The sequence below is a fragment of the Ovis aries genome, chromosome 1 (genome assembly GCF_016772045.2).
Source record: "Ovis aries strain OAR_USU_Benz2616 breed Rambouillet chromosome 1, ARS-UI_Ramb_v3.0, whole genome shotgun sequence".
Classification (NCBI taxonomy): domain Eukaryota; kingdom Metazoa; phylum Chordata; class Mammalia; order Artiodactyla; family Bovidae; genus Ovis; species Ovis aries.
In genome coordinates this window covers 191,969,603-191,997,257 of record NC_056054.1, presented here as the reverse complement: position 1 = coordinate 191,997,257, position 27,655 = coordinate 191,969,603, and the positions used below count along the sequence as shown (strand labels likewise).

General features: G+C 44.8%; 1 protein-coding gene across 2 annotated transcripts; it reads right to left on the bottom strand.

Moving 5' to 3' along the window:
• Positions 1 to 38: 38 nt before the first annotated feature.
• On the bottom strand, positions 39 to 26,200 carry NRROS (negative regulator of reactive oxygen species). 2 transcript variants are annotated; one of them, XM_027956978.2, is made up of 3 exons: positions 26,079 to 26,200; positions 6,714 to 6,834; positions 39 to 2,275 (listed from the first exon to the last, which is right to left on the bottom strand). In XM_027956978.2, the coding sequence occupies exons 2-3, from the start codon at positions 6,819 to 6,821 to the stop codon at positions 305 to 307; spliced, it is 2,079 nt and encodes a 692-aa protein (XP_027812779.1). In that variant the 5' UTR covers positions 6,822 to 6,834; positions 26,079 to 26,200; the 3' UTR covers positions 39 to 304. The 2 variants fall into 2 exon arrangements, with proteins under 2 accessions (XP_027812779.1, XP_060275174.1); XM_060419191.1 differs by lacking the exon at positions 6,714 to 6,834.
• Positions 26,201 to 27,655: the final 1,455 nt, after the last annotated feature.

Here is a 27,655-nt window from a genome sequence, read left to right as displayed (position 1 = left end):
AAAAAAAAAATTAAGATAAGAAAAAAACACAAGGTGAATTTGATTTTAAAAATATTTATAAGACACATTTTTTTATTTTCACAGAATATCACTTAATAAATATTTTACCAAGATGGTTGAGGATATACCACAGTGAAGGAAGAAGAACCTGGGACAACTAAGGGATGGAAACACTTTAAACTTTAATTTAAACCTCAGTTAATCAGATTTGTCTTCTCCATCAGATCTTGAAACTCAGCAGAGAAGGTGTCCTTACATGCACAGACCAAAGTTCTAACACGGGCATGTTAGAACATAGTCGGGGTCAGTATATGGAGGACCAGTGGCAGCGGCTCTTGATGACCTGAAGCAGAGGCTTCCTGAACGTGAGGAAGGTGATGGTGCAGGCCACCAGCAGGGTGAGACAGCTGGGAAGGATCAGCACGAGGTACAGCAGGCCCATGTCTACCCGCTCCCACTTACAAACCTGAGGAACGCCTGCAGGCAGCTCCGTCAGGCGAATGACCTTGGAGGAGAGGTTGCAAGTGACCATGCCCAAGTCAGCGACAATGTGCAGGCGCTGCAGGGCTCCCCAGTCCTCCACCCCACAGCAGTCATATGGGTTCTGACTGAGGTAGACAGTCCGCAGGCTTCCTGCGAGCTGCTCAGACACCGCCCTCTGAGGAAGGGCTGTGAGCAAGTTTCTGCGGAGATCCAGGGTCTGCAGGGCCAGGCTGCCCCAGAACCTTGGGAACCTGGTCAAGGCATTTCCTGACAGGTCCAAGCTCCTCAGATTCTCAAACACAGAGAAGTCCAACTCTGTGAAGCTGGAAGTGAGGCCCACGTTCCTGAGAGACAGGACCTGTAATGTGGGGGCAACATCCCAGAGAGGGGCAATGCTTCCATTCAGAACCCCCCAGTTTCCAGACAGGTCTAAGTGGGTGAGAGCAGTGCCCTGAAACGAGCAGTCTTGTAGTGCCTCCAGCCCACAGTCCTCCAGGGACAGGCTCTGCAAAGATGCCACATTTCTGAAATCCACACAGCCAGGGGTGCCCCCGGGGTCCAAGCCTGTGGGCAAGGGACAAAGTGAGATCTGATTATGGCTCATGTCAACTGTAGCAAGGTTCCTGGCATTGGCAAAAAGGCCAGTGGGGACACCCAGGAGCTGGTTGGAGCTCAGATTGAAGGACCGGAGGCTCCTCAGGCAGCCAGGGAGCCCCGGAGCCAAGTGCAGCTCCGACAGCTGGTTCTGACTCAGGTCCAGCTCCACGAGTGCCCCTGGCGGCTCATGCTCCCGGATGTGGAGCGTCACCAGGCAGTTCTGCTTGAGGTTCAAGTGGGAGAGGGAAGGCATTTTCTTAAGGAAGCCATCTGGCAGGTACTGGAACTGGTTCTGGCTCATATCCAGGAAGCGGAGACCGGAGAGGTCGCTGGACGCGAACTCCTCCCAGAGGTTGACGGTGGTGATGTTGGTCACGTTGCCATCCACCAGGAGGAATTGGGCCACCATCTCCTGTGGTGAGGAGGTGTTGTACAGGTCCCTGTAGAAGCCCATGTTGTTGTCCCGCAGCAGTAGCGTGTGCAACTTGCTGCACTGGGGCAGGAGGGGGAAGAACAGCAGCTGATTGTGAGAGAGGTCCAGGGTCTCCAGCTCAAAGGCGGCCTCTCCCCCAGACGCTAGGAACCACTCCAGGACGTTGTAGCTGACATTGAGGGACCGCAGCTGGGTGAGGCCGAAATCCACAAGGCATGGGAGGTTGTTATAGGCCAGGTTGAGCTGTCTCAGCTCTGTCAGGCCATCGAAAGCACCACCCTCAATCTCAAAAATGTAGTTCCTCTGCAAGTCCAGCTCCCTGAGGCGGCCCAGGCCCTCAAAGACGGACTCATCGAGCCTCATGATGATGTTCCTCGCCAGGGACACGGACTCCAGTGAAGACAGGTTCTGGAGCATGAGAGCCGCCATGTCTTCCGTCAGGGAGTTCCCGGAGAGGTCCAGCATGCGCAGACCGCGCAGGCCGTGGAGGGCGGCCGCCGTCTCCTTGTAGCTCTCGGAGAGGGCGTTGTCAGGCAGCGCCAGGCTGCGCAGGCGGGCCTGCTCCTGAAAGGCGATGTGGCCGATGCGCTCCAGGTAGCAGTCGTGCAGACTGAGGCTCTCCAAGAAAGGGTAACGCTGCAGCGAGTTGTTCCCCAGGGTCCTGAGAGGGTTGGCATCCAGGAGGAGCGTCCGGGAGGAGGGCGGGAGATCGCTGGGCACTGAAGCGAGGTTCCGCCCTCGACAGTCGGCCACTCCATCCAGCTAGGTCCAGAAACACACTGGTCAGGGGGGTAGGGGGCCTCTGAGGTGGGGGCGTATGTACAGAAGTAGAGTTCACTCATCTGGCTCACTTAAGGCTCCAGGCCTCACTCAGAACACACAGTGTTTGAGAAGATTGGAGCTCCTGTCCTCAAGTGCTGAGGGCTGACATTTGCTCTTATAGTTTGGTTTTAACTACAGAAAGGGACCGAGGATCAGGTCTCTACCTGAGTTTGAATCCCTCCTCTGCCCTTTGTTCCCTATGTGACCTTGAGCAAGTAATTTAGCCTAAATCTGGTATGTCTTCGGGAAAATGGAGATAAAGTTATTTAGCTCCGTTGGTAAAGAATCTAACTGCAATGCAGGAGACCGGGGTTTGATCCCTGGGTCGGGAAGATCCCCTGGAGATGGAGATGGCAACCCACTCCAGTATTCTTGTCTGGAGAATCCCATGGGCAGAGGAGCCTGGTGGGCTACAGTCCATGGGGTCGCAAGAATAGGACATGACTCAGTACCATGACGAAACCACAGTACCTACTTCAGAGGACTGTAGTGAGATTAGGCAAAGGTTACACAGAGCCTGGCACTCAGTGGAGCTATTAACGCAAACAGTGCCTGTTGCATTATTAATGCTATGATCTTAAGATCTGTGTGTTTGACAGGGACGCTGCTCAAGAACTAGCAGTGCTGTGGCACCCTGATTTCACCCAAAGAAATTTTGCCCAGGAGGCTCCTCTACACTCCTAGCTGATAAATATTACAGCTCAAGAGGACTTGAGAGCTCATCACCCTGAATCCTACAGAGAAGTAAAGGGGTTTCTGGAAAGGACAAGTGAAGAGCCAATGGCAGCACTGAGACTGGAGCCCGGTGCTCTCACTGCCAGATTCAGTGCTTTTCCTGAGTGCAGTGGCATTCCTTTCCATAGACTGGTCAGTAGGACAAGGTTTGCGATTGTCTACAATTGTGGACCCAGTCCCAGGGGGGAAGAATCTGAGAGAGAGGGAAAAGCACCACTTTGAAGAGATGACAGACTCAGGTCTGAATCTTGGCTGTGCTACTTACTAGCTTTGGACTCTGGGCAAGGAATTAACCTCTTGGAGCCCCAAGTTCTTTATCTGATTATTAAAGCAAACCTTCTCATAATTAAAAGTGGATACACTATAGAAATATACAAAATTATTCAGTAACCTCAGTCTCTCCTTCAAAGAAATGCTGTTATCCTTCTGTTACATCTCCTCTGGACTCTTTCCAAAGATATTATCTAACTTAAAAAAAAATTTTTTTTTTGCAACATGGATGGACCTAGATATTATCATACTAAATGAAGTAAGTCAGAAAGAGAAAAACAAATATCACATGATATTGCTTATATGTGGAATCTTTAAAAAAGAAAAGGATACAAATGAACTTATATACAAAACAGAAATAGACCCGCAGACATAGAAAACAAACTTACAGTTATCAAGGAAAGGTGTAGGGACAGATAAATTTAAAGTTTTGGATTAACATAAGCACACTGCTGTATGCAAAATAAATAACCAACAAGGACTTACTATAGTCAATATTTTATAATAATCTACAAGAGAAAAGAATCTGAAAAAGAATATATATATATGAATCATTTTCTGTACACCTAAAACTAACACAACATTGTAAATCAGCTATACTTCAATTTAAAAAATAAAATAAAAAATAAATTTAAAAAAATTTCAGTGAGACTGCATTCTACAAACTATTAAGTAATTAACTTCCCCTGCCCCCATTAATAAAATGTGATAGACATATTGCCTTGGCAATAAAAACAAATTTGATCACATTCTTTTTGGCAACTGTATGTTACTTCATTGCATGAAGAGCACAGTAGTTGAGAGCCAGATCGCTAGGATCAGCCCACTGATTCTGCTTTTTATCAAACGTGTGACCTTAGCCTGGTTAACCAGTCAAGACCTTCATTACATCACCTGTAAAACGGAAATTATACTTGTAATTTTCTCATAGGTTTGTTTTGAGGATTCAGGGTGATTGTCAATGTAAATCACTTAACACAGAACCTGTCACATAAATGCTTAATAAATGTTAGCTAGACCGATTATTAGCATGCTCTAATTAATTAACCTCTGGTTGTTGAGCATTTATTTGTAATTTCCAAATGAACATTAGGATGAATTTGTCTAGTTCCCTCTATATCTCACACCCCAAAAAGTTTCCGGAGTTTTGATTGGGACTGCATTATAATAACAGAGTAATCTGGGAGGAAACTGACATTTTTACAAAATTGAATCTCCCCATGCAAAAACAAGATGTATTTCTTTATTTGAGTAAGTGTTGGTTTTTCCCCCTGTGGGGACTAAAGAATACTGTGATTAGGGGCTTTCCTCAAGCTCTGAGACCCTGTTTTACCAGAGTTGCTGCAGTTGTGGGGGACCCATCTCTGCAATTCCTGCAGCCCCACTGACGTGTTGCAAAAAGACCACGTGGCCATCAGAGCCCAAGAAAGCTTTCTATGTCAACTTCGCGATAATGTCACATAGCTAATGCAAAGAGGGGCTTTGGAGGGTGCCTGCACTTTCAAACCCTCAACCTTCAATTCAAAAGAGCATAGGAAATCCACTCTTTGATCTCACTGGTAACTGAGTCCCTACCAGGCTGCAGGGGGTCAGGGAGGGAGTCTCCTGCTTTATTCCCTCCTCCTATGCCTGGTAACTCCTGAATTCGCTATTGTGATGTTGACCTTTCATTGCTTCTGTAAGAGAATAATGGAAGTCTGTATAGCAGAGACTAAAAACAACAATAACAGCAGATAAAACACATAGCACTTAGCCCATACGAGGCACAGTTCTGAGTGCTTTACATACAGTAACTCATTTAGTCATCACTGAAGTCCAGTGTTATGGTATTACTGGTTGGTACTATTATTACCTACATCTCTTACAGATGAGGAAACTGAAGCACAGATTGGCTCGATGTCACCAGCTAGTAGTGGTGGGCCTGGGGTTTAAACCTCTTCTGACTCATAACCCCTACCCTCTGCGTGCGTGCGTACTAAGTCGCTTCAGTCGTGTCTGACTCTTTGCAACCCTATGGACTGTAGCCTGCCAGGTTTCTGTGTCTATGGGCTTCTCCAGGCAAGAATACTGGAGTGGGTTGCCATGTCCTCTTCCAGACTCAGGGATCGAACCCTCACCTCTTACATCTCCTGCATTGGCAGGCGAGTTCTTTTAGCGCGAGAGCCACCTGGGAAGCCCAGGTTTAAACCTGATCTGGCTCATAAGCCCTACCCTCTACTGAAGTCTCTTTCAGTGTAGTGGTTAGAGGTTACTAAAAGTGGTTAAGAATCATGACCAGCTAGGTTTTTAAGCTTCATCAGCTTGAAGGACACATTTTTGAATGTATTAACTCTGACAACTTCCCAGGTGGCGCTAGCGGTAAAAGAACTTGCCTGCTAAGGCAGGAGACATAAGAGATGCAGGTTCCATCCCTGGGTTGGGAAGATCCCCTGGAGGAGGCCACAGCAACCCACTCCAGTATTCTAGCCTAAAGAATCCCAAGGACAGAGGAGCCTGGAGGACCACGGTCCATAGTGTTGCAAAGAGTTGCAAAGAGTTGGACACAACTAAAGCAATTTAGCATGCCGGCACACATTAATCCTGGAATCCAATTTGTCTTCCCAGTGCCTAGTACATAACGTGTGTGTGTGTGTGTGTGTGTGTGTGTGTGTGTGTTAGTTGCATAGTCGTGCTAACTATGGGGGGGGGTGCAACCCCATAGACTGCAGCCCACCAGGCCCCTGGCTCAAGGAACATTCATTAACTGTATGTTTCTCAAGCAAACTTTTGACACCACTGAGTTATAGGCAAAGGAGAAACTTTCTAGAGTGTGCTCAGTTGTTAGGATTCAAGTCTGCTTCCATATATAGGCTGAAAGCCCAGGAAAGGGTGAACCACAGAAGCTCAGGTATCTCTCCCCGGACTGTCTTAAGCCTGAGTGTGGTGGGGATGTTGCTGTGCAGGGCAGCGTGGGCAGCATGCTCTTCAGTACAGCTGATTAAGAATTCACTACTGGCTCACACACAGGCTCTGAGGTAGGGCTTCTCCAAATTTAATATGCCCCACCCAGAGACTCTGATACCATTAGTGAAGCTCTATCATCCAAATTGCTAACAAGGTGTTTTTAAAGTTTCAGGTGGCTGCCCTTGGTGTGCCTCTGAGATCACCTGTCCTCAGTAGGTATGAGAAAAGTAGGGCAGGGCCTTTCCCAGGCATCATATTTTCCTTTTATTAAAGAGAAACTTGCACATGGCATCATGGTAAGAAGGTACAGAGTGATTCAGGCTCATTCATCCCCTCCCCTCCTTGACTGACAATCCATCAGCTTTCGAACTAGACCCAACCTCGCCAGGACAGGGGTAACAGACAACTCAGAGTACCCAGGAAAACTCACCAGCTCACAGCCCCCTTGTGAAGCTGCTGTGACCATTCCACTTTGGTGCCTCCATTCCACTGTCAAGAAGTGAAAACCCAGGCAGAGCCAGAGGGGCAGTAACTCCATCTCAAGTGCAGCACTGTGGACAGAGGGCAGGGAAGGAGCTGGTAAGAGAAGGACATCCCAGAGGGCTGCTGCGCCCTCCTTGTAGAAGAAGCCAGTTCCCACTGTGTCCGCTTTCGGAGCCCCACAGCTATGGGGAGGTGGAAACCCACAGATTATTCAAATACCTCAAGTTAGCCAGCACATTTAACCTTTCACTGCAACTCTCAACAAGAACTTATTTTCATTTTGCCTCTACCATTTGGTGGGCAGGTGGCCAAACCTGAAACTCCCAAGAGTCCAGAAAAAGAAGAGAGAAGCAAATGTTTTGAGGAACCAGGTCTCAGGTCACCTAGAGTTTGCCATATCTTGTAGTTCTGTTGAAATGTTCCTCTCAAAGCTCAAATCTGCCTCATGCATCGCCTGAACTCAATAAATATTTGCTGAATAAATGAATGAAAGAATAGTGAACTGGGATTGAAATATTAACTGTAGCCTCTGGTCTCATAGAGTTACTAATTGTTGTGTTGACATGAGGCTTTTAGAAAGAGTAGATTTCACTGATTAACTCATTTGAATACAGACCTTTGAAAACAGATTTTGGTGTTTTGCCTGCATAAGGGAAATGCCTGAGGGAAAAATGAAAAAAGCAGTCTTCAAATATAACAAGGACTATGATGAAGTGTGGTTACTGGCTCTCTTACCCAGCCAGTGAGCACACAGCAGAAGTCATGAGGAAGCATAAAATTATACACATACCAATAGAATTTAGATATGCAGATGACACTAACCCTTATGGCAGAAGTGAAGAACTAAAGAGCCTCTTGATGGAAGTGAAAGAGGAGAGTGAAAAAGTTGGCTTAAAGCTCAACATTCAGAAAACGAAGATCATGGCATCCGGTCCCATCACTTCATGGCAAATAGAAGGGGAAACAGTGGAAACAGTGTCAGACTTTATTTTTGGGGGCTCCAAAATCACTGCAGATGGTGACTGCAGCCATGAAATTAAAAGACACTTACTCCTTGGAAGGAAAGTTATGACCAACCTAGACAGCATATTAAAAAGCAGAGACATTACTTTGCCAACAAAGGTCCATCTAGCCAAGGCTATGGTTTTTCCAGTGGTCATGTATGGATGTGAGAGTTGGACTATAAAGAAAGCTGAGCACAGAAGAATCGATGCTTTTGAACTGTGGTGTTGGAGAAGACTCTTGAGAGTCCCTTGGACTGCAAAGAGATCCAACCAGTCCATCCTAAAGGAAATCAGTCCTGGGTGTTCACTGGAAGGACTGATGATGAAGCTGAAACGCCAATATTTTGGCCACCTGATGTGAAGAGTTGACTCATTTAAAGATTGAAGGCAGGATGAGAAGGGAACAACAGAGGATGAGATGGTTGGATGGCATCACCGACTCAACAGGCATGAGTTTGGGTAAACTCCAGGAGTTGGTGATGGACAGGGAGGCCTGGCATGCTTCGGTTCATGGGGTTACAAAGAGTCGGACACGACTGAGCGACTGAACTGAACTGAATAGACTTTAGAAACAAAGAGAAACCTTAATGGAAATGTAATATACCCTCCACCGTTGCATTTTTACATGGCCAAAGATGAAAAGGCCAAAGACAGTAATAGGTTATTCAAGATCAAGTTAGTTGCCAGGCTGGAAGTAGCCTGCAGACTCCCCTCCCTGAGTTCCAGGATGAGTAACCAGGGTAATTTCTTACCCAGGAGGTGCTGTTGAGTTGACTGTCCTCTTGTTGGGAGAGTTTACAGCCGGGTGGCATCTCCTCCCAGCTCTGCATTCCTCAGAATCCGAGGTAATTCCCTGGCCCCCATTTCACCTGCCCCATCCTTTCCTTGACGTCTACCCGGGAAGGCCCACAGGATCTATTCTTGAGTCTCCTGGACCAGCAGTTCCAGGGCTACCATGAATCTCCTCCCCTATTCCACGGGACCCACAGACCTTTCTGCCTGACACTTCTAGCCATCTTGGGCCCCTTCCTCTTTCCCTTTCTTCGAATAAGTTTACACATCTCTATGGCTAATTTTAACGTTTTGGTCAGATTTGAATACTCATCGGTGAAAACAGACGGACAGAAAAGCTAAGTGAAACCAGGTAAGTCAGCTTTAACCTTCGCTTCAGGTCAGGCCAGCTCCCCTTACCACAGAGGGAACCTCCAATTCAGAATTCATCCATATTTCCCTGACGCTGGGAATCCCCTTCCCAGGCTCACCTTCTGCTTCTGCACTTGTGCAGGAATTAGTACCTCATGGCATATGCAGGGCACAGATGGCAAAACAGAGCCATGTGGCCTGCTCTCCTCAGTAAACTTCTAATACTCACACACACATGCACACAAGGTGGGATCACTGCCTACCTTGAGAGAAGGTTGCCAAATTTAGCAAATTACAAGATGCCATTTGAATATCAGACACACAACAAAACCCTTTTTAAAAAATTTGTCAGCTTTAATGTTTCTTTTCTTTCTTTCTTTCTTTTTTTGGCTGTGCTGCATGGCTTGTGGGATCTTAGTTCTTTGACCTAGGGATCAAACCCAGGCCTCAACAGTGAAAAGTGCTAAATCCTAACCACTGGACTGCCAGGGAATTCCCCAAACAACTTTTTAGCGTAAATATGTCCCGTGCAATATTTGGGACATACTTATACTAAAAAAAAAAAAAAATCACTGACTCTCAAATGTCACTGTATCCTCTATTTTACTGAGGAGAGGGAGATGGGAACCACGGACTTCCTTCCTTCCTCTCTCATCCTCTTTGTCAGGCTTGGGATGGTACATGCTGCTGTGACCTTCTAGAACTGTCAACCCTGTATACTGATATCGAGTTCAGATGTGTTCAGGGCAAGAGTACAGGAGTATAACTCTGCAGACTGGAATGCCAAATAGGCCTGGTGTCAGTTATGCCCAGACTGTAACTTTAATTTCTGGATCAACAAGAAAACTTTAGCAAATTTAAAGCATATTTTCTCCTAAACTCAGCCAACCAGCCCAGAAATCCTCTTGCTGTACCCTCTGGGCACTCTGTCTTTCATGAGGCAGCACAGGAAGATTATAGGATTTGGAACCAGACAGACCAGGGTTTGAATTCTGGTTCCAGTATTTGTTATTTGTCCCTGAGCCATTCATATGAAGTCTCCGAAACTCAGCTAATCCTTCTATAACACAGAGATAATAATAACTACTCAGAATTTTTATGAGAATCAAATAGTATATATGAAAGTACTTCAACTATGAAGGTACTTAATAACATAATTATTATTTATGAGTTCTTAACACCTATGGGCTGGTTGAGTAGCTATTACTCCTATGTGTAATCTCCAAGGTAATTTAACAGCTACAGAAAAAGGGGAAAGAATGAATAATTTGATTGGAAGAATGAATAAATCATTATATCAACTAAAAGTGTAAAAGTTATGTGCGAAGGTTGGATTACAAATTCTGCATTAATAAATTCCAGAACAAATTTATTTGAACAGAAACAAAAAAGGCTAATCCCAGTAACAGATGAGAGCTATTTGTCCTTGAAGCTATGGTTTATCCTCCCCCATTCAGCTCTGGTTCGCTGGGGGCTGACTTCTGAGGGCTCTGGATGTCAGCTGGTCTCCAGCTGGCCTGGTTACTGGGAGGTTAGTTAGAAAGTAGAAGGAAGAGAAAATCCATGGTATTTCTCTCCCACCCTCTCTGCCTGGGACTGAGAAGTTCTTAAGCTTTTTCTGGTGACTTACAGGCTCTGGTAACTTCCTTCCTCTATCCTCCCCCTACCTAGGGAAGGTGGCAGCTTCCTGAGGTTGCTAATCTCTGGATTAACTGTCTGTTCTCTAGTTGGCGTCTCAGCCTCTTCCATCATGTGTACCCAATTTCCTGCATTAAATTTCCTCTGTTTTTAAATAATCTGTGTGTTTCTGTTTCCTGGTTGGAGCCTGGCTAATACAGTGATGTAAGTGAGGATGGGCTTGGAACAATACTAAAAAAAAGGTATGCAATGACCCTGAAAAGCAATAAAAGGCTTTCAAAATAATAATCATTTAGGTTGAAAAACACTCTTCCTGGAGCATGTAGCTGCAGAAGCCTTCCTCAGAGCCATGGCACAGTGAATTGTGTGTGCTCAATTATGTCTGACTCCTTGCGACCCCATGAGCTGCAGTCAGACTCCTCTATCTATGGGATTTCCCAGGCAAGAATACTGGAGCAGTTGCCATTTCCTACTGTTGCGATCATCCCTACTCAGGGATCAAAACTGCATTGCAGATTCTTTACCACTGAACTACCTGGAAACCCCAAGGCACAGTGAAGGATACAAGATAAACAACTGGAATGCCAAATTTTCATTGGAAAATTTCGTGAACCTTCTTCTGTGTGCACAGGACTGCCTCCCTCCGCCCACACTTAAGTGAGGACCACTCAACAGCGTCTCCAACTGGATGAGAGTGTCTATGCATGCTGCTGCTGCTGCTGAGTCGCTTCAGTCGTGTCCGACTCTGTGCGACCCCACAGACGGCAGCCCACCAGGCTCCCCCGTCCCTGGGATTCTCCAGGCAAGAACATTGGAGTGGGTTGCCATTTCCTTCTCCAATGCATGAAGGTGAAAAGTCAAAGTGAAGTCACTCAGTCAACCATCCCACTTTTTTCCTATCTGCCTGATAACTTCTGAAAAATACATCCATTTTAAAATCAAATGTTACTCATCTTAGATACATTTTTGGTGGAGAAAAAAGAAGTGAACGAAGAACAATTATGATGGAGGGTACACATGACGTATGATGTTAATAATTTAAATGAGATAACCTGGAACCTCCCCTCATTATATTAAAGGGGCTTGGATCAAGGGTGCCTATTTCATGGGCTTGAACCACAGTGGGAGCCATAGAGTAATACAAAAGAACTGCAAATCAACCCGTGTTCCAAGTAGAGCCTGATAAGCACCATGTTTCCTCCTGGTCTGGGTGACCATTTGGAAAGTATCCAGTATAAGACCTGAGATCCTGACATGAGAAGCAGCTGGCATTAACAGAATCTATTTGCACCTGTTTTTGTTAAACCAGATAATGAAGTTGAAGAGTTTTTTCCAAGTGTGGAAGCAGAAAATGCTAAATCCATTTTTTTTATATAGTGGTGGTTCAGTCAGTAAAGAATCTCCCTGCAGGGTGGTTTCAATCCGTGGGTTGGGAAGACCCCCTGGAGGAGGGCATGGCAACCCATTCCAGTATTCTTGCCTGGAGAATCCCTATGGACAGAGGAGCCTGGCAAGCTGCAGTCCATGGGGTCACAGAGTTGGACATGACTGAGCAACTAGACACACATGGAAGATTGCCAGGAGAAATAACAATAACCTCAGATATGCAGATGACACCACCTTTACGGCAGAAAGCGGAGAGGAACTAAAGAGCCGCTTGATGAAGGTGAAAGAGAGTGAAAAGGCTGGCTTAAACTCAACATTCAAAAAACAAAGATCATGGCATCCGGTCCCATCACCTCACGGCGAATAGATGGTGAAACAATGGAAACGGTGACAGATTTTATTTTCTTGGGCTCCAAAATCACTGTAGATGGTGACTGTAGCCATGAAATTAAAAGACGCTTGCTCCTTGGAAGAAAAGTTATGACCAACCTAGACAGCATATTAAAAAGCAGAGACATTACTTCGTCAACAAAGCTATGGTTTTTCCAGTAGTCATATATGGATGTAAGTGTTGGACCATAAAGAAAGCTGAGTGCCAGAGAGTTGATGCTTTTGAACTGTGGTGTTGGAGAAGACTCTTGAGAGTCCCTTGGACTGCAAGGAGATCCAACCAGTCCATCCTAAAAGAAATCAACCCTGAATAGTCATTGGAAGGACTGATGCTGAAGCTCCAATACTTTGGCCACCTGATACATTGGAAACAGCTGATTCATTGGAAACGACTCTGATGCTGGGAAAGACTGAAGGCAGGAGAAGGGGATGACCGAGGATGAGATGGTTAGATGGCATCACTGACTCAATGGACATGAGTTTGACCAAGCTCCGGGAGATGGTGAAGGACAGAGAAGCCTGGTGTGCTGCAGTCCATGGGGCCACAAAGAGTCAGACATGACTGAGCATCTGAACAACAAATAAGTCCTATATTCATTTATTCAACTAATGATTTTTATAATCTCTCTATTATCTTTTATCCTGTCATAGTTATCATGGATATTACTTAAGTCAGAGACTGTGAATTTCTTATTAGTGAAAAGTTTTGAAGGGACAAGATGTCATTGACCTAGATGTGGGCAGGAGACAAGATTCTATACTGTCTGTAACACATCTGACTTGGAGGTATTAAGGTTATAAATCCCCCCTCATGTGTGAGGCCCTCTTAGTGTTGCATTTATATTTTTTCTCTATCTTCTATCTATTCTGTTTGTGTCATCACAAACTGTCCTTCCTGGTTCCTCTTTAAGAAGTCCTTGAAATATTAGGACCTCAAATGCTTAGTGGCATCCCTTATATAACCATTCACCTTGATACTATGTTTTCTAATCAGATATCATAAAAACCTGTGATTCAACCCCACATTCATCCCTTGTATATAAAGAATATTCCTTTTTTTAGACAGAAAGACAATTGGCTTTCTGTCTGGTTTTTCTCTTTCCAGATCTGGTCATCATAAATACGTGGTGAAAATAAATGTATTTCATAAAACAACATGCACCAAGACTATATTCTGAAACAGGAGGACACTAACAGTGAGGAGGAAGAATGTGTATCAGCTGCAAAAACTCCTGTTTTAGAAATTATGCTTGTTTTTCTGTTTCTACAAAACAATAGGGAGAAGCTTCTGCTTCATTGAGCCAAGTGAAGTGAAAGGAGAATGACTGGATGGCCCCACGGGCTGGGTGGAATGAGGGGAAGGGATGGGAACATTTACTCCTTTTGGAAGGAGCATCCTGATCCTGCCAGGAGTGGCTGAGCTGTAAGCTGGGGCAGTGCTTCCTTATCCATCGTCATGACTACATTGGCCTCTTCTTCTTGAAGTCCTGAAATTTCTATCTCTATCATCAAAAGAATCAAAATACAGAATGGCAGCAGGGTCCCTGTTTTTGTCAGGTCCTCTGACAAACACTGCAGAAGGAAATGGCAATCCACTCCGGTATTCATGCTGGAAATCCCATGGACAAAGGAACCTGGTGGGCTACAGTCCACAGGATTGCAAAGAGTCAGACATAACTTAGCGACTAAACAGCTGACAAACACAAATGTACACTATTTTTTTCTTCAAACAGATGTAGGTTTTCCTGTATTAATAAAATACAAGGTCTTTTAAGGGTTATTAATTCCAACTAGCTTTCTGTTGCTATGTAATGTCTTAATCAGCAGATAGTAAAACACAGCCATCAGGTAAGGGCTGATCTATAGGTATTTTTGTGCATACAAAGGGCTCCTCATACTCAAAGTTTGGGAATACTGAGGAATAACTCTGGGCTTCCCTGGTGGCTCAAACAGCAAAGAATCTGCCTGCCAATGCAAAAAATGCAGGTTCAGTCCCTGGGCTGGAAAGATCCCCTGGAGAAGGGAATGGCTACCCACTCCAATATTCTCGCCTGGAGAATCCCATGGACAGAGGAGCCTGGTGGGCTACAGTCCATGGGGTCACAAAGAATCAGACAGGACTGGGTTCTCACACACACACACACACACACACACACACACACACACACACACACACATGGAGTAATTCTGACCCAAGCTTTGGGTTTGCTTTGTTGGTGTTTTCTGCTTCATTTTCACAAAGGATGCTGGATTTCTAGTACTCAGAGGCACCCTGAACATCACCTCCTCACTCCCTCACCTTCCCACCCTCTCCAGCTGCTGCTACTACTATTAGCAGCTGCCACCAGAGCTGGGGCTGCAACCTCTTTGCTAAGGGCACTATTAGCAAGTGCTAAAAGTGTTATCCATACATTAGCACGTAATTGAGAATTTTCTCTGCAAAATAATCAGATAAGCTAAAAAAGGCTTTAAAGAAAGAGGTTTGTAGGTGAAAGTGGAGAACTCTCAGAGGTACTTGGTGTTAGAAGCAAATATTTATAGACTGGTTGGGGGTGGGGGATGAGGAGCAGAATCTCTAGAAGCAGAGTTGGCATAAGTGTGGGGTGTAAACGTATGACAGTGACATGCCAGAACACAAGTCACAGGTGTTAGGGAGAGGACTCCACAGCAAAGGAGTCTGCCCTTGTTTAAAAATAAAAGAGCAAATCCCACTTGGGATCCTGGGAGAAAGGGAAGGGCAGCTGGTCACAGACCACAGAGAATAGATAATGAAGAACAGAAATCCCAGTCTATGACCACTTCAAATAATTCCTACTACCAAGAAGTATTTGAATGCCTCAGGCAAGGAGCTCTAGTCTCTGAGTCTCAGCAAAAAAAAAACAAAAACAAAAACAAAACTCAACTGTCTCCAGATGGTCATATTTAGCATCTCCCCTGATGAAACCACCTGCATCCTGAGTCTCCAGGTGTCCTGCCTTCGGAAACAAAGTCCCACCTCGGTAGTACCCTTGCCAAAAATTGTTTGCCCTGAGCCCAGTCAAAATGAAACAATTAGAAAGATACAGACTCTAAGATGTTTCACAAGACAACTGGCTTTGACTCTTTAAAAAAAGTCAATTTTAAAAAACAAAGAAAGACAGGGGAGGGAAGAGGTCTGATTACAAGTGACTAAGAAACATAATACAGTCAAATCTAATGCATGTAACTTGAGTGGATTTTTAAAAAATCTCTAAAAGAAAAATTTGAGACAATTGGGGACATTTATGTGTGTACTAAATGATGTCTTTTTAGATAGTATTATGTACAGATGATATTACCAGATTATTGCTAACTTTCTCAGGTATGATAATGATGCTGTGGTTATGTACAAAAATGTCTTATTCTTAGGAAATGCGTGCTGTAATATTTGGGGGTGAAATTTCACAATGTCTAGTTTATACAATTTTCCTTCAAATGGCTCAACAGAGAGAATTAAAGCAAATTACTACCAACTAGCAAATTTAGCATTATACTTTCTTTTAACTTTCCTGTAAATTTCATATGTTTCAAACTTTTTTTTTAAAGAGGAAAATGAAATAAAGGTGGGAGTTCCTAAAGGGAGTGCGATAGTGGTACTCTTTTGTCCCCAAATTTCCAGGAATGTACATTTTTTTCAAAAGTTCTTCTCAGGTACTCAGGAAACATTTGTCAAGCTTAAAATGCGTTACACATAAACCTTTAAAATATCCTGAAAATTCTAACGTTTGACATTTGAATCAGGGCTTCCAGACAGCACCTCTCTCTCATACCTGAAAGGGGTAGAGGTCTGACTGTGGTTCAAGAGACATGGTTGATGTACTAATGTAACTTCCACTGTCCAGGTACATATCTCTGTCCACCACAACCACAGTCCCTCTGGAGGGGCAGTCCTCAGAAGGTATGAGCTCACCACTATCTGTACCTCCACCAAGCTGACAGGAAGTACCTGACCCACAGAGGTCAATCCTTACATGTGGCCGGCAACCATGAGTGATCTCAGTGCAGAGAGACGAGGGAGAGAATTAGGTACTTGGCAGTGAAATTGGAGCCAAGAGGCACAGAGAGAGAAGGTGGAATTGAATCTTGAGGGATTTGCCATGAGGAAGCAGTTAGAAGCTAGATGCCAAGGCATAGAAAAACAGAACAGGATAGAAAAGAATGAGACAGTCAACGGGGAGCAGAGATCAGAGAAGATACTAGGGAGAATGACAAGAAGATGAACTGCACAGGCTGGGAGGGAGGGTGGAGAGAATGGCGCAAGGCTGCCTCTCTGGTTCCTGGTGCTTCTTGAAAATTGCTGGGTTCCTTTCCAAGCTCCATGGTGTTCCACGGTAGTACTTCACCACCATCACCACCTGCATAGGCTGGCCCACGTATTGCCTCATGGCAATGAAAAGAACCTAACTAAAACAGGACTTGTGCTCTTTGGTAAGCTTAAACAAAAGAATGTAATATTTCAGAAAAGCACAGTCAAGTGACTGAAATCTGAATGCAAGAATGTATTTTTCAAAGTGCGTCCTACAGGCAAGAATCACAAGGGATGATAAAACTAAACGTGAAATTTTGTTGGGAAACAAGATATTAATATAGTCTTAAAGTATCTTCTTATTTCATTACTTGTTAATGCAAAAGTAACAGCTTTATAGTGGAAAAACTGGCAAATGCCTCCTTAACCAAGTGATCGAAATACTATACGGGCTTTACGGGGTACTTGGTAAAATTTGAATACAGACAACATTTGAAATAATAGAATTATATCAATGTTAATTTACTGGGCTCCGCCTGTGGCTCAGCAGTAAAGAATCCACCCACCAGTGCAGGAGACGTGGGTTTGATCTCTGGGTCAGGAAGATCCCCTGGAGAACGGAAATGGCAACCCACTCCAGTATTTTTGCCTAGGAAATCCCATGGACAGAGGAATCTGGCCGTCAACCTGGGGTTGCACAAGCGCTGGACACAACTAAGCGACTACACAACAATGTCAATTTACCAAATTTTGATCGCTGTCCTCTGGTTATGTAAGTCTATCCTTGTCCTTAGAAAATATATAATGAATTATTTAGAAGTAAAGAGCATGATGTCTGCAACATTACTAATGCTCCAGTTTCTCCTCCAGTTTCTCCTGGTGTGCTGCGATTCTCACCAACACTGGTCATTTTCTGTCATTTTTATTACAGACATCCCAGCATGTGAAGTGATCACTTTGTTGCCTTGATTTGTATTTCCCTGATGACGAATAATGTTGAGCATTTGCCATGTGATTACTGACCATTTTTATGTCTTCTTTGGAGAAATATCCAAAAGTGGACCTTTACATCCAAAGATTTTTAAGTTTTGATCATGTAAAAGAAAATGCAGAATAGTTATGAAAGCAAAGGCCCAGTTGTATCTTTGATCAAATTAATTCATTCCCATATTTTGCAAAGAATATTGACTCATTAAAAAAGAACATGCAAATTGAGGATTGGAGCAAAAGAGCCTTTAGAATTGAGACCTCATGATTTGTTTCCTCTGGCTTCCTCTCTTAATAATGAATTTGTTAACAGAAAATAAACTTATGGCTACCATTAGGGGACAGATGGAACAGGTTCAAAGCCTGGCTCTCATCTTGGGTACATCACTCAATTTCTTGGCCTCAATATTCTTCCAGTAAAATGGGAATGGCTGAGCTGCAAGGTTATTACTGTATTAAGACAACTTTTATAACAAAGTTGAAAAAATACTTTTTGTCATCCCTAAGTATCCTCATTCCCGGGAAGCTGTCCACCTGCCTGGGTTTAAACACAACAGCTCCCTGTTTTGCGAGCAGCTGGTTGTATTGTTGGGGCCCCTTTGCACTTGCTTCTGGGACCTGGATCCCACTCTGAGCCTGGACAAATAAGTGAGGAGTTGCATCATTTGAATTTAGTCACTGACCACACTTTTGAGGAGAACTGTAGCTTTCTGAAAGGGCTACCCACCAGTGTGCAGGAGGTGAGAACGCTAGACCAGAAAGATGAAATGATCCGGGAGTTGGTGATGGACAGGGAGGCCTGGTGTGCTGCGATTCATGGGGTCGCAAAGAGTCGGACACGACTGAGAACTGAATTGAACTGAACTGAACTCATGGACAAGGTGCCACAGGGAACACAAAGCAGTGGTTTCCAAGCACTGGTTTAAAATTCGGATCTCTTTTTCCTACTCGAAGCCTAGCACCCCTGGTCAGCCAGCCTCCACAGAGGCTCCTGTGAGAAGAATCTTCGTCTAGGATGGGCTCCCTCCACCTGGAGAAAGGCTGGAGGCCACAGAGGCTCTTCTTCCTTTGGGCTCTTCCTATGGCAATTCCAGGCAGCCAGGGTGTGGAGAGGACTTCCATCTCCTCGGGGCTACAAAAGAGTCAACCAGCTTCCCTGTGTGGTCAGGGTCAGCCTTTGGAACCAACAGAAGTCAGAGTCCTCCATCCCGTCCCATAGCCACAGGCTGCATCTGGCCACAGGTCTTAAAAAATGCAAGTCTGCTCCTACTGGGGTGATAGTACCTTGCTGACACATGGCTGGTGGTATCACCTTTGTGTAGAGAGGCCCACACTCTCTCTCTGATAGGCATCTAACCAATAATGTATTTGTTTCAAACTTGTCACTTCCGTTCAGAATCACAGGTTTGTTTTCTCTGATCACCTCATTCTTGCAGTGGCTCTGGTTGACAGTAATAGCTGCCTTGCTGACCTCACAGGGTTTTGTCAAGACTGAATGAGAGAATGTGTGTGTGTGTGTGTGTGTGTGTGTGTGTGTGAGACAAGGCTTTGTCAATAAAGAAATGTTGTGGACTTCACTAACAAGATAGTGTCAGGTTAGAGGGAAGGCAGAGTTCCTCTGTACAAACAGGGAGCTGGTGTTAAATAACACAGAGGGGCTGCAACACCTTCTCCCTTCCCTGTGAGCTGTAGGGTATGGGTCTTGGGACATTCAGGGGAGACATCACCCAGAGTCTGTGAGCGATTAGGCACGGAAAGGGTTACAGGTGATAACTGAGGCTTACTGCTCAGAGTGGAAATATATCACTCCCACTCAACCACTGACCTTAGTTCCCTTGAGAAAGAGCACACCTCAGGAATGAAATGATATGGATTCCTGATAACTGACCAGCTCAGTGGGATAGTATTCAAGCTCCTAGAGCGCCTTCTGGGCTATTAGCTGTAATAACTAATGCTTGTGGAGTGCTCACCTTAGAATAAATGCTCTACATAAAATAATCTTCAGAAAATCCTAGCAAGTAAATATTCTCTTCCTCACTGTAGACTTGGTAAATTGAGGCTCTCATAGGTTTGGGACAGCCACAGAATGTCAGAGCTGCAATTCAAACTTAGTCTGTGAGTCCAGCAAAACTCAGTGTCAATGTCACAAGCCCCAGCCATCCTGGAATACCCTTGACTAACTTACACCCTTCCTCTGTGGGAAAGGCCCCTTTACAGGCCTTCTCCAACTGCTGAACTCCTATTCATTCTTCAGGGACCAATATAGGTGTCACCTCCTCATTATAGCCTAACAGTTCAGATGCATAATGATCTAATAATTCAAATAATATGATACTATATTATAGATAGTTTTAACTCCTATGGAAGTTTTAAATTACTTGGTTTTTATATTTATGACAAGGAATGTGGGCAGTTATTAAATATTATTAGTAATTTCTCCAAATTTTTATTATGAAAATTTTTAACATAGAGCAAAGTTGAAAAAACTTTAATAGGGACCACTGGAATACCCACCACCTATATTCTAATACTAACATTTTACTATACTTGCTTTTCCCCTGGAGGAGGAAATGACAGCCCACTCCAATATTTCTGCCTGGAGAATCCCATGGACAGAGGAGCCTGACAGAGTCAGACACAACTGAGCAGCTGAGCACACATGCTTGTTTTTAATCATATATCCATCCATCTACCCATCCTTCTATCCATCCTGCAAGCCATCTTGTTTTTTGATTCATTTCAAAATAGATTGCAGTCATCAGCACACCTCTCCCTAAATACTTCAGAATGCATAACAAGTGATTTAACCTTTAAAAAACATTCCTACTTTTTCAATCTTCTGGGTCAATTTAATTACTTTAATCTCAATTTAATTGAGATTGCAAAGTCAGCTGTTTTATTTGGGAAAAAAGTTTCTGTCTTGTAAGAAGGAAAAAAAGATTTGATAATCATAGCCTCAGTGTTCTCAGCCAGAATTAGGAGGAAAGCAGCTCATCCTAAACAGTGAATGACTGATGTCCTCTTTAATGCACTGCTGTTTAATAGATATTTATATCAGTTTTCATTACATTATAAAATGTAATGTTCATGGTGTAGTTTCAGGACAGTATGGGAGATAATTTTGCCCTTTTTAAAATCCCCCAAATTATACTAGCAAGGTGGGCCTCCTGCTCTAAGGCTAATTTTTTTTTCTCTCTTAACATTTATTTGAATTCCCAGAGGAATGAAAGTAATGTGATTTTTTAGCCCTTTCATCAAAAAAATAATGATTTTAGGGAATTTTTGGATAAAGCAAAACAATTGGATTACGACTTGTTGCATGTATGCGTGCTCAATCATGTACAACTCTTTGTGACCCATAGACTGTAGCCCGCCAGGCTCCTCTGTCCATGGAATTTTCCAGGCAAGAGTACTGGAGTGGGTAGTCATTTCCTACTGCAGGATAACTTAATGTTACTGGTTAATAATAATAGCACTTGAGGTTGCAAAGGCTTCTTATAGATATTTGTTCTCATTTAATAGTTGAAACAGTTCTACACAGTAGGAATTATCATCTCTATTTTTATTGTGGTAAAATATACATACAATTCACCATTTTAACCTTTTTGAGTGTACATTCAGTAGAATTAAATGCATTTACACTGCTGTGCAATCTCACCATTGTCCCTCTCCAGAGGTTTTTCATCATCCCAAAGTTAAATTCTGTTCCATCAAACAAAAGCTCCCCCTTCTTCCCTCTCCTCAGCCCATGGTTACCACTATTCTTTCTCTATACATTTGTCTATTCCAGGTACGTTATATAAGTGGAATCATATATTATTAATGTTTGTCCTTTTCTGCCTGAATTATTTCATTTAGGATAATAGTTTCAAGGTCCCTTCATGTTATAGCCTGCATCAGAAAGTCATTCCTTTTTGTGACTGAATAATACATAGAGCGCATTTTGTTCCCCCCATTAATCCATCAGTGGACATTTGGGTTGTTTCTACATTTTGGCAATTGTGAATAATGCTGCTGTGAACATTAGTGCACAAGTATCTATAGTAGAGTCATTGTTTATTATTCCCATTTTACAAATAAGAAATCTAAGGTTCAAAAGGGCTTCCCTGGTGGCTCAGCTGGTGAAGAATTCGCCTGCAATGCAGGAGACCTCGGTTTGATCCCTGGGTTGGGAAGATCCCCTGGAGAAGGGAACAGCTGCCCAGTCCAGTATTCTGGCCTGGAGAATTCCATAGACTGTATAGTCCATGGGGGTCGCAAAAAATCAGACACTGAGTGACTTTCACTCTCAAGATTCAAAAAGACCAAAGTGAATTGCTTAAGTCTCATAGCTTGTAGACAGTGAAGCCAAAACTAGAGGTGAGTACTTCCCTGACAGCCCAGTGGTTAAGACTCTGAGCTCCCAATGTAGGGGACACAGGTTCGATCCCTGGTAGGGCAACTGAGATCCCACAAGCTGCTTGGCACAGCCAAAAAACAAAACCAAATCAGAGCTGAGTTCTGGCCCAGATAGGAGGTGCTGGACGTGCACCTGTTTGGGAAGAATATATATTGGGGGAATGTTCAGCTGGGTTGTACAGGTAAGTATTTATTGGTAAATAGATAACCCATGAGCCCCCACCCCAGCTTCCTGGCTGCCCTCTTGGAACTCCCAGCCCCCTTTCCCGCATGATCCAGCAACCAAGGAGGTACGTAACATCTGACCTGGGGTTGGGGAAGTCCCAGGATCCTGCCTCTTAGGACATGTCCATTCCAATTGGTTAGTACCTATACCTATGGTGTTTGATATTATGAATAGTACTCTTGAGTGTTCATGTAGTCAAGGTCTTCTCTGCGGGTGAGGTGCCTTGTCAATGCCATGGTGTGTACCTATGACAAAGAGGAGAGCCTCTGTAGGTTCTGCAAAAAGAGCTAGAAAACCTAGAAGAAACTGAGGATTTAGAAGGAAATAAGAAGACACTAATATTAGCAAAAATTTGGTCAGTTTAGGGACCCAAGGATGGAGAAGGAAATGGCACCCCCCTCCAGTATTCTTGCCTGGAGAATCCCAGGGACAGAGGAGCTTGGTGGGCTGCTGTCTGTGGGATCACACAGAGTTGAACACAACTGAAGTGACTTAGCAGCAGCAGCAGGGACCCAAGGAAGGGCACAAGAACCTAGAAAAAAAGAAAGGTCATAAAGAAAGCCCCATGAGGAAGACTCAGGGTGTCAAGCCGAGCAGTGATGGGGAGACCATCAACATGCTGGAAGGTGAAGGAGGTGGCCCGGGGCCAGGAATGGAAAGACTCACTTTCCCTGACCCTGCAGGCTGAGGGAGGGAACTCAGCCTTGGCATTTGCTGGGACCACTGAGGGAAGACACCAGAAAGGCGAAAGAGACCTGAGGGATCGTGGGCAGCCAAACAAAGAGTGAAATAGGGACAACCAAGAGGAGCCAGTGCCCAGCCTGGCTAAAAGAGAAAAACACGAGGTTGTGGGAGAGTGTAACATGCACCCAAGGTGATCCCCTGCAGGGCACTGTGGGTGCTGGGCTGCCTCAGGCACTTAGGTGCTGCTTGAGAGAGCCAGGGTGGGAAAACAGAGCCCCAAGGGTTACCTTGTGAAGAAAAATCCCCTCCCTGTTCTTTTCTTTCTTGGAAGGGACAACAGAAAGTTATTGGGGTACAGAGCACAGCATCTGACCATAGTGACCTTGTGGGTTAAGGCTGGAGATGGGGAGTCCCTGGGTCTTCAGAGGGTTTTGTGGCCATGTTTAGCCATCACTGGCACCAGTCCTGGTCTTCATGCCCACCTTGCTGGTGAGACGCACTCCAAGGTTCCACTTCCTTCTTTACGCCCTTTGCTCAGTCTAAAATCACTCACACATTAAAATGAGAAGACACGTGTGGTTTGGTCTCAGCTCCTGACTCCATTCACTCTGGAAACCAGTTGGTTTTGTCTACCCACATTCATTTCTCGTTCTGGTAACAGCTCCTCAATTTCCCTTTGAGGAAATCACCTCTTGTTTTCTTTTTTTTTTTTTTTTCTTGCTTTTATTTTTAAAAATGTTTTATTTATGGTAAAATACACTCACATAAAATTTACCACCTGAACCATTTTTAAGTGCAGAAATTTTTAGTGTTAAGTACATTTACATTGTTGTGCAACCAACCCCCTTCCTTTCTTAAAAATCTGTGTTCTTTTGGGTGTGGCCTCAACTCAAGGCTCCAAAGTGAGGACTATGAACAAAGCTGGGCCCATCAGAGCTGCCTAATTCCTTAATCACAGTGATTGGTTTATAAAAGGTACAACGCAGATGCCAAGCCCAAGAGAATCAATCCAAAGATTTGTGCTAGTACTACTAGAAAAGAGGCTTTCTCTTCCTACTTCACATGCCAAACTGATAGGAATTAAGCTTAAAGCTTCAGGCAGCCATCTTTGCCAACAACTTTAGGATCTGCCTAATAATGAAGCAAAGCTGAGGAATGAAGATAGATGGGTTCCTGGCAATGTTTGAGCACCCAGATCCAGCCATGCTCGAAGCTATTCCCCATAGACTTTTTCATTATTGGAAACAATAAATCTTCTTTTTTTTTTTTTTTGCTGAAACCAAGCTCAGTTGGGTTTTTGTCAATTGCAAGTAAACAACCCCTAAACTCAAGTTGACATTTGCTCATGAGGCTTAATAAAATCAATGTCCTTTTCCCCTCTTCTCACCTCTCTGAGCTTTCAGAGATCATCACCTAACCTAGCCTAGAATCTCCCACATATTAAACATATGACATTTATTACATTTATTTGATGACGAGGTTGAGAAGAAGAAGAATGCGGGAGGGAGAATGAGTGTAACAAGGAAAAATATTTGTCACTAATGTGCAGATACATCAGTGAGCATCCCTGAACATATAAGCCTGTTTCAAGAAAGATAATGTTTTTTTAATCTTGGGTGAAAGCCCACCCTCCTCTAATGTATATGGTTACAGTGTGGATCTGAGCATGATGTGAGGTACACCTAGTGTTCCATCCAAGAGTTTAGCTCACACTTGGTGATGTGGATGCACACTACAGCCAGAACATAAATTACGATCAATACCGGCATCACTTTCTCGAAAGAATCCCAAAGACTAGAGACAGACAGGTCAACATATTCCTAACACAGGCCCAAAGACGATTACCAGGAGCATTCTGCTTTTGGATGATGAGTTTAAGGACTCTATGGGATCAGGTTCACATGGGTTTTCATGAAGTTCCCATGAGGGCACCCATTAGATAAGATCACCTTCTTTGTGAAAGAGATTTTGGGTTTTGTTAAACCCAAACACAAGAGTTGAGGTCCCCCACCCCATGATTCCATAATCCCCTCTAGGAACTCTCAGACATACATGTACAAACCTATGCGGTATGTGAGGAAAATAAATAAGCCTCAGGGCTATATAACCCAGTAAACCTTCAACAACCACAGAAAGAGTCGGTACAGCCAGTAGGTGAAGGGGGCACAGGAGGCCCCAGTTCAAGGCCAACTCTTTGAACTGGATGATTCTCCCATCCAGATTGCTAATAGGTTGTACCCAGCATGGAAGAAACCTCCACTGGAGTCCCTTCACCCTCCACGAACCCCTTGGGAATTGCACCACCCTAAACCAGCCCTATCCAGGGGGTCCATCCCTGGGACCCTGCCTCAGCCGTCTGCAATCCCAGCCACCCTTGGTCACGTGGTCACCTCCCCTCAGGGGTAAAGTGAACTGGCAGCTGATTCTCAGGGCAGCCTGCAGCCCACTCGATGGCTCCGAACTTCTGTCAGTTCCTAAGGGCTGCGGGATATATGCTGACCCTTCCAGAATCCAGGCCACCTGGAGACGGCCCGAGGGCTACAGAAGAGCACTGGACACCAGGGTCAGAGAGGCCTGGAGTCAAGCCTCGGGGCTGTGGGAATCTCCCATGGACACACACACTCGGTGGGGAAAGGGTTTTGCCTGTCTTCTCAGCTCTATCCCCACCCAACACCTTGAACTCGAACTAGCTGGCACATGGAAGATATCCTTAAGTATGTCGTTGTTCATCAGTCTCCCGTTCTTCATCTATGAAATCGTGGTTCTCAGTACACGTTGTGGGGCAGGAAAGGCAGGGTCAGTGTTTCAGCGGAGGCTCATTACATCCAGTCACCCAGCCCCAGGAGGGAGCATTATCGTTTCCATTTAGCAGATGCAGACACTGAGGCTCAGGAATTCTCCCCATAGAGCCCGGAATCAAACCCGGGTCTGACTCCGAAGCCCTCGCTGTTTCCACCACACCATGCCACCCCTAAGTCTCCCAGAGAAGGTATTTCCACCTCCACCCAGAGTCGCAGCACCCAAACAGAACTGGTAGAGCTTGGATGCAGCAAGCCACAACTTCCCTGTCAGCCCCCCACTGCGGGCCACGGACGCTTGACCTCCTACCTCCCAACCTGGTCCAGCCTCCCGCCTCCGGAGGGGCCGCGGCCGCCCGCTGGGTGGGGAAACCGCCCCGCAGGAAATACTCACGGCTCCCGCAGGCCCAGGCGGCTCCGCGGGGCGCATCCTCTCCCGGGACTCCGGCCTCCTCCTCGACAGCAGCCGAACGCGGAGCTGAGCTGCCTCCTCTCTCTGGGGCATCAGATTATTTTAGCACTTGCGGAAGGAACTGACGGAAACTGAAGTCACATGGAGAACAAGCCGCTCAGCAACTCAGCACGCGCAGAGAGCAGGCATCTTAGACGGAACTGCCGCCGCAGGGGAGGCGAGGGGAGGGTGGCGAGGGGGATAGGAGAACGCGAGGGCGGGCAGGAGGGCGGGAGGCAGTGGCCCTCGGACTACCTGCGGGATTAGTCGAGAAGGTAAGGTATTTGAATGGTCTCCCAATCGTGCTAACCGAGGCTCCTCGGGCTTTCTTACCTTCGAGATTTTGAGGGAGTGGGAGCTGGGGGCCCCTGCCTACAAGCTCTGCGGACCCAGAAACTCTTCTTCAAGGTTGGGTCAAGCTAGGTCAAGCTAGGGCAGATTTTGAGAATGGGTAGGATACACTTTTCCCAAGTGGGAGAGCATTCACCCAGGGCGTCCTTATTTGACTCCAGCATATCAAAAGAAAAAGAAAAGAAAATTAAATGAAAATTGCTTTGTGGAAGACTGTCAAGGTGCCCTGAACTTCTTGGACCAATTTTTTTGTGCCCGATGTGTACACAATTGCCAAGAATTCAAAAGAATAATTGAATTCATAACAGTCACCATCAAAGGGGTGCGCCAGGCACTATGCTAAGAGCTTCCTGTGCATTATCTCCTGTTCTCCAAAACTTACTATCTAGTGGAGAAGGCAAAATATTTACAGTGTCTGTTGCACGCGGAATGAGTAATGCAAAGAAGCACACTTGGGGAGTTTTAGAGCCAGGATCTCCAGTTCTACTCTTTGCTGTCAGATCTGGAGTGCAGAATCATCCTTGAGGGCTGGCTCCCATCTCTTGTAGCCGGCCGACTTGTGATTCTGTATTGCAGTTGTCAGCATGCCCATCCTTAGAGAACAGAAGCAAGTCCTTCCTGCCCCAAACATCCAGTAAGTAAATTGTCTCTGCTCCCTTAAACGTTCATTTGTGATAATAAATGATAACACCAGTGAAAAAAACTGAATAAATGTCGAATTGTCACTAAGGTTGTCTTTTAGGCATTTTTCTTCTCATGGCATACACATTTTCTACTCCTATATCTTTGGTGTCTACCAATCTGTTGATTATTCCCAAATTGTAATTTCTAGCTCCTGGGAGAGAAGCAGCATGGTTCTCTCAAATATGTTCTCAGACATATATTTTAACTGTCTATTGGTCAATGTCCCAGAGTGGCTGAAACACAATGTGCCCTAAAGTGAACTCATCCTTTGGCCTAGCTGGCTTCTCTCCCTATTTGGCTGTCACTATTTATGGCAAGCCTCCAGCCCTAGCAGGCTCCACCCCCTCCTATTCAATTGGTCACTCATCCCCACTGAGTCTAACTCAAAAATGTTTCTTGAATCCAAACCTACTGGTAATCCTTGATAACAGTGCCCTGGGTCTAGACCTTTTAACTCATGTTTGCATCATTTCAGTAGCTTCTTA

Coding starts and splice junctions, on each gene's coding strand:
- NRROS (XM_060419191.1), bottom strand. CDS start 26,189: ATGCCCCAGAGAGAGGAGGCAGCTCAGCTCCGCGTTCGGCTGCTGTCG. Junction 2,276..26,078: donor CGCCTGGGCCTGCGGGAGCC/GTGAGTATTTCC, acceptor TTCTGGACCTAG/CTGGATGGAGTGGCCGACTG.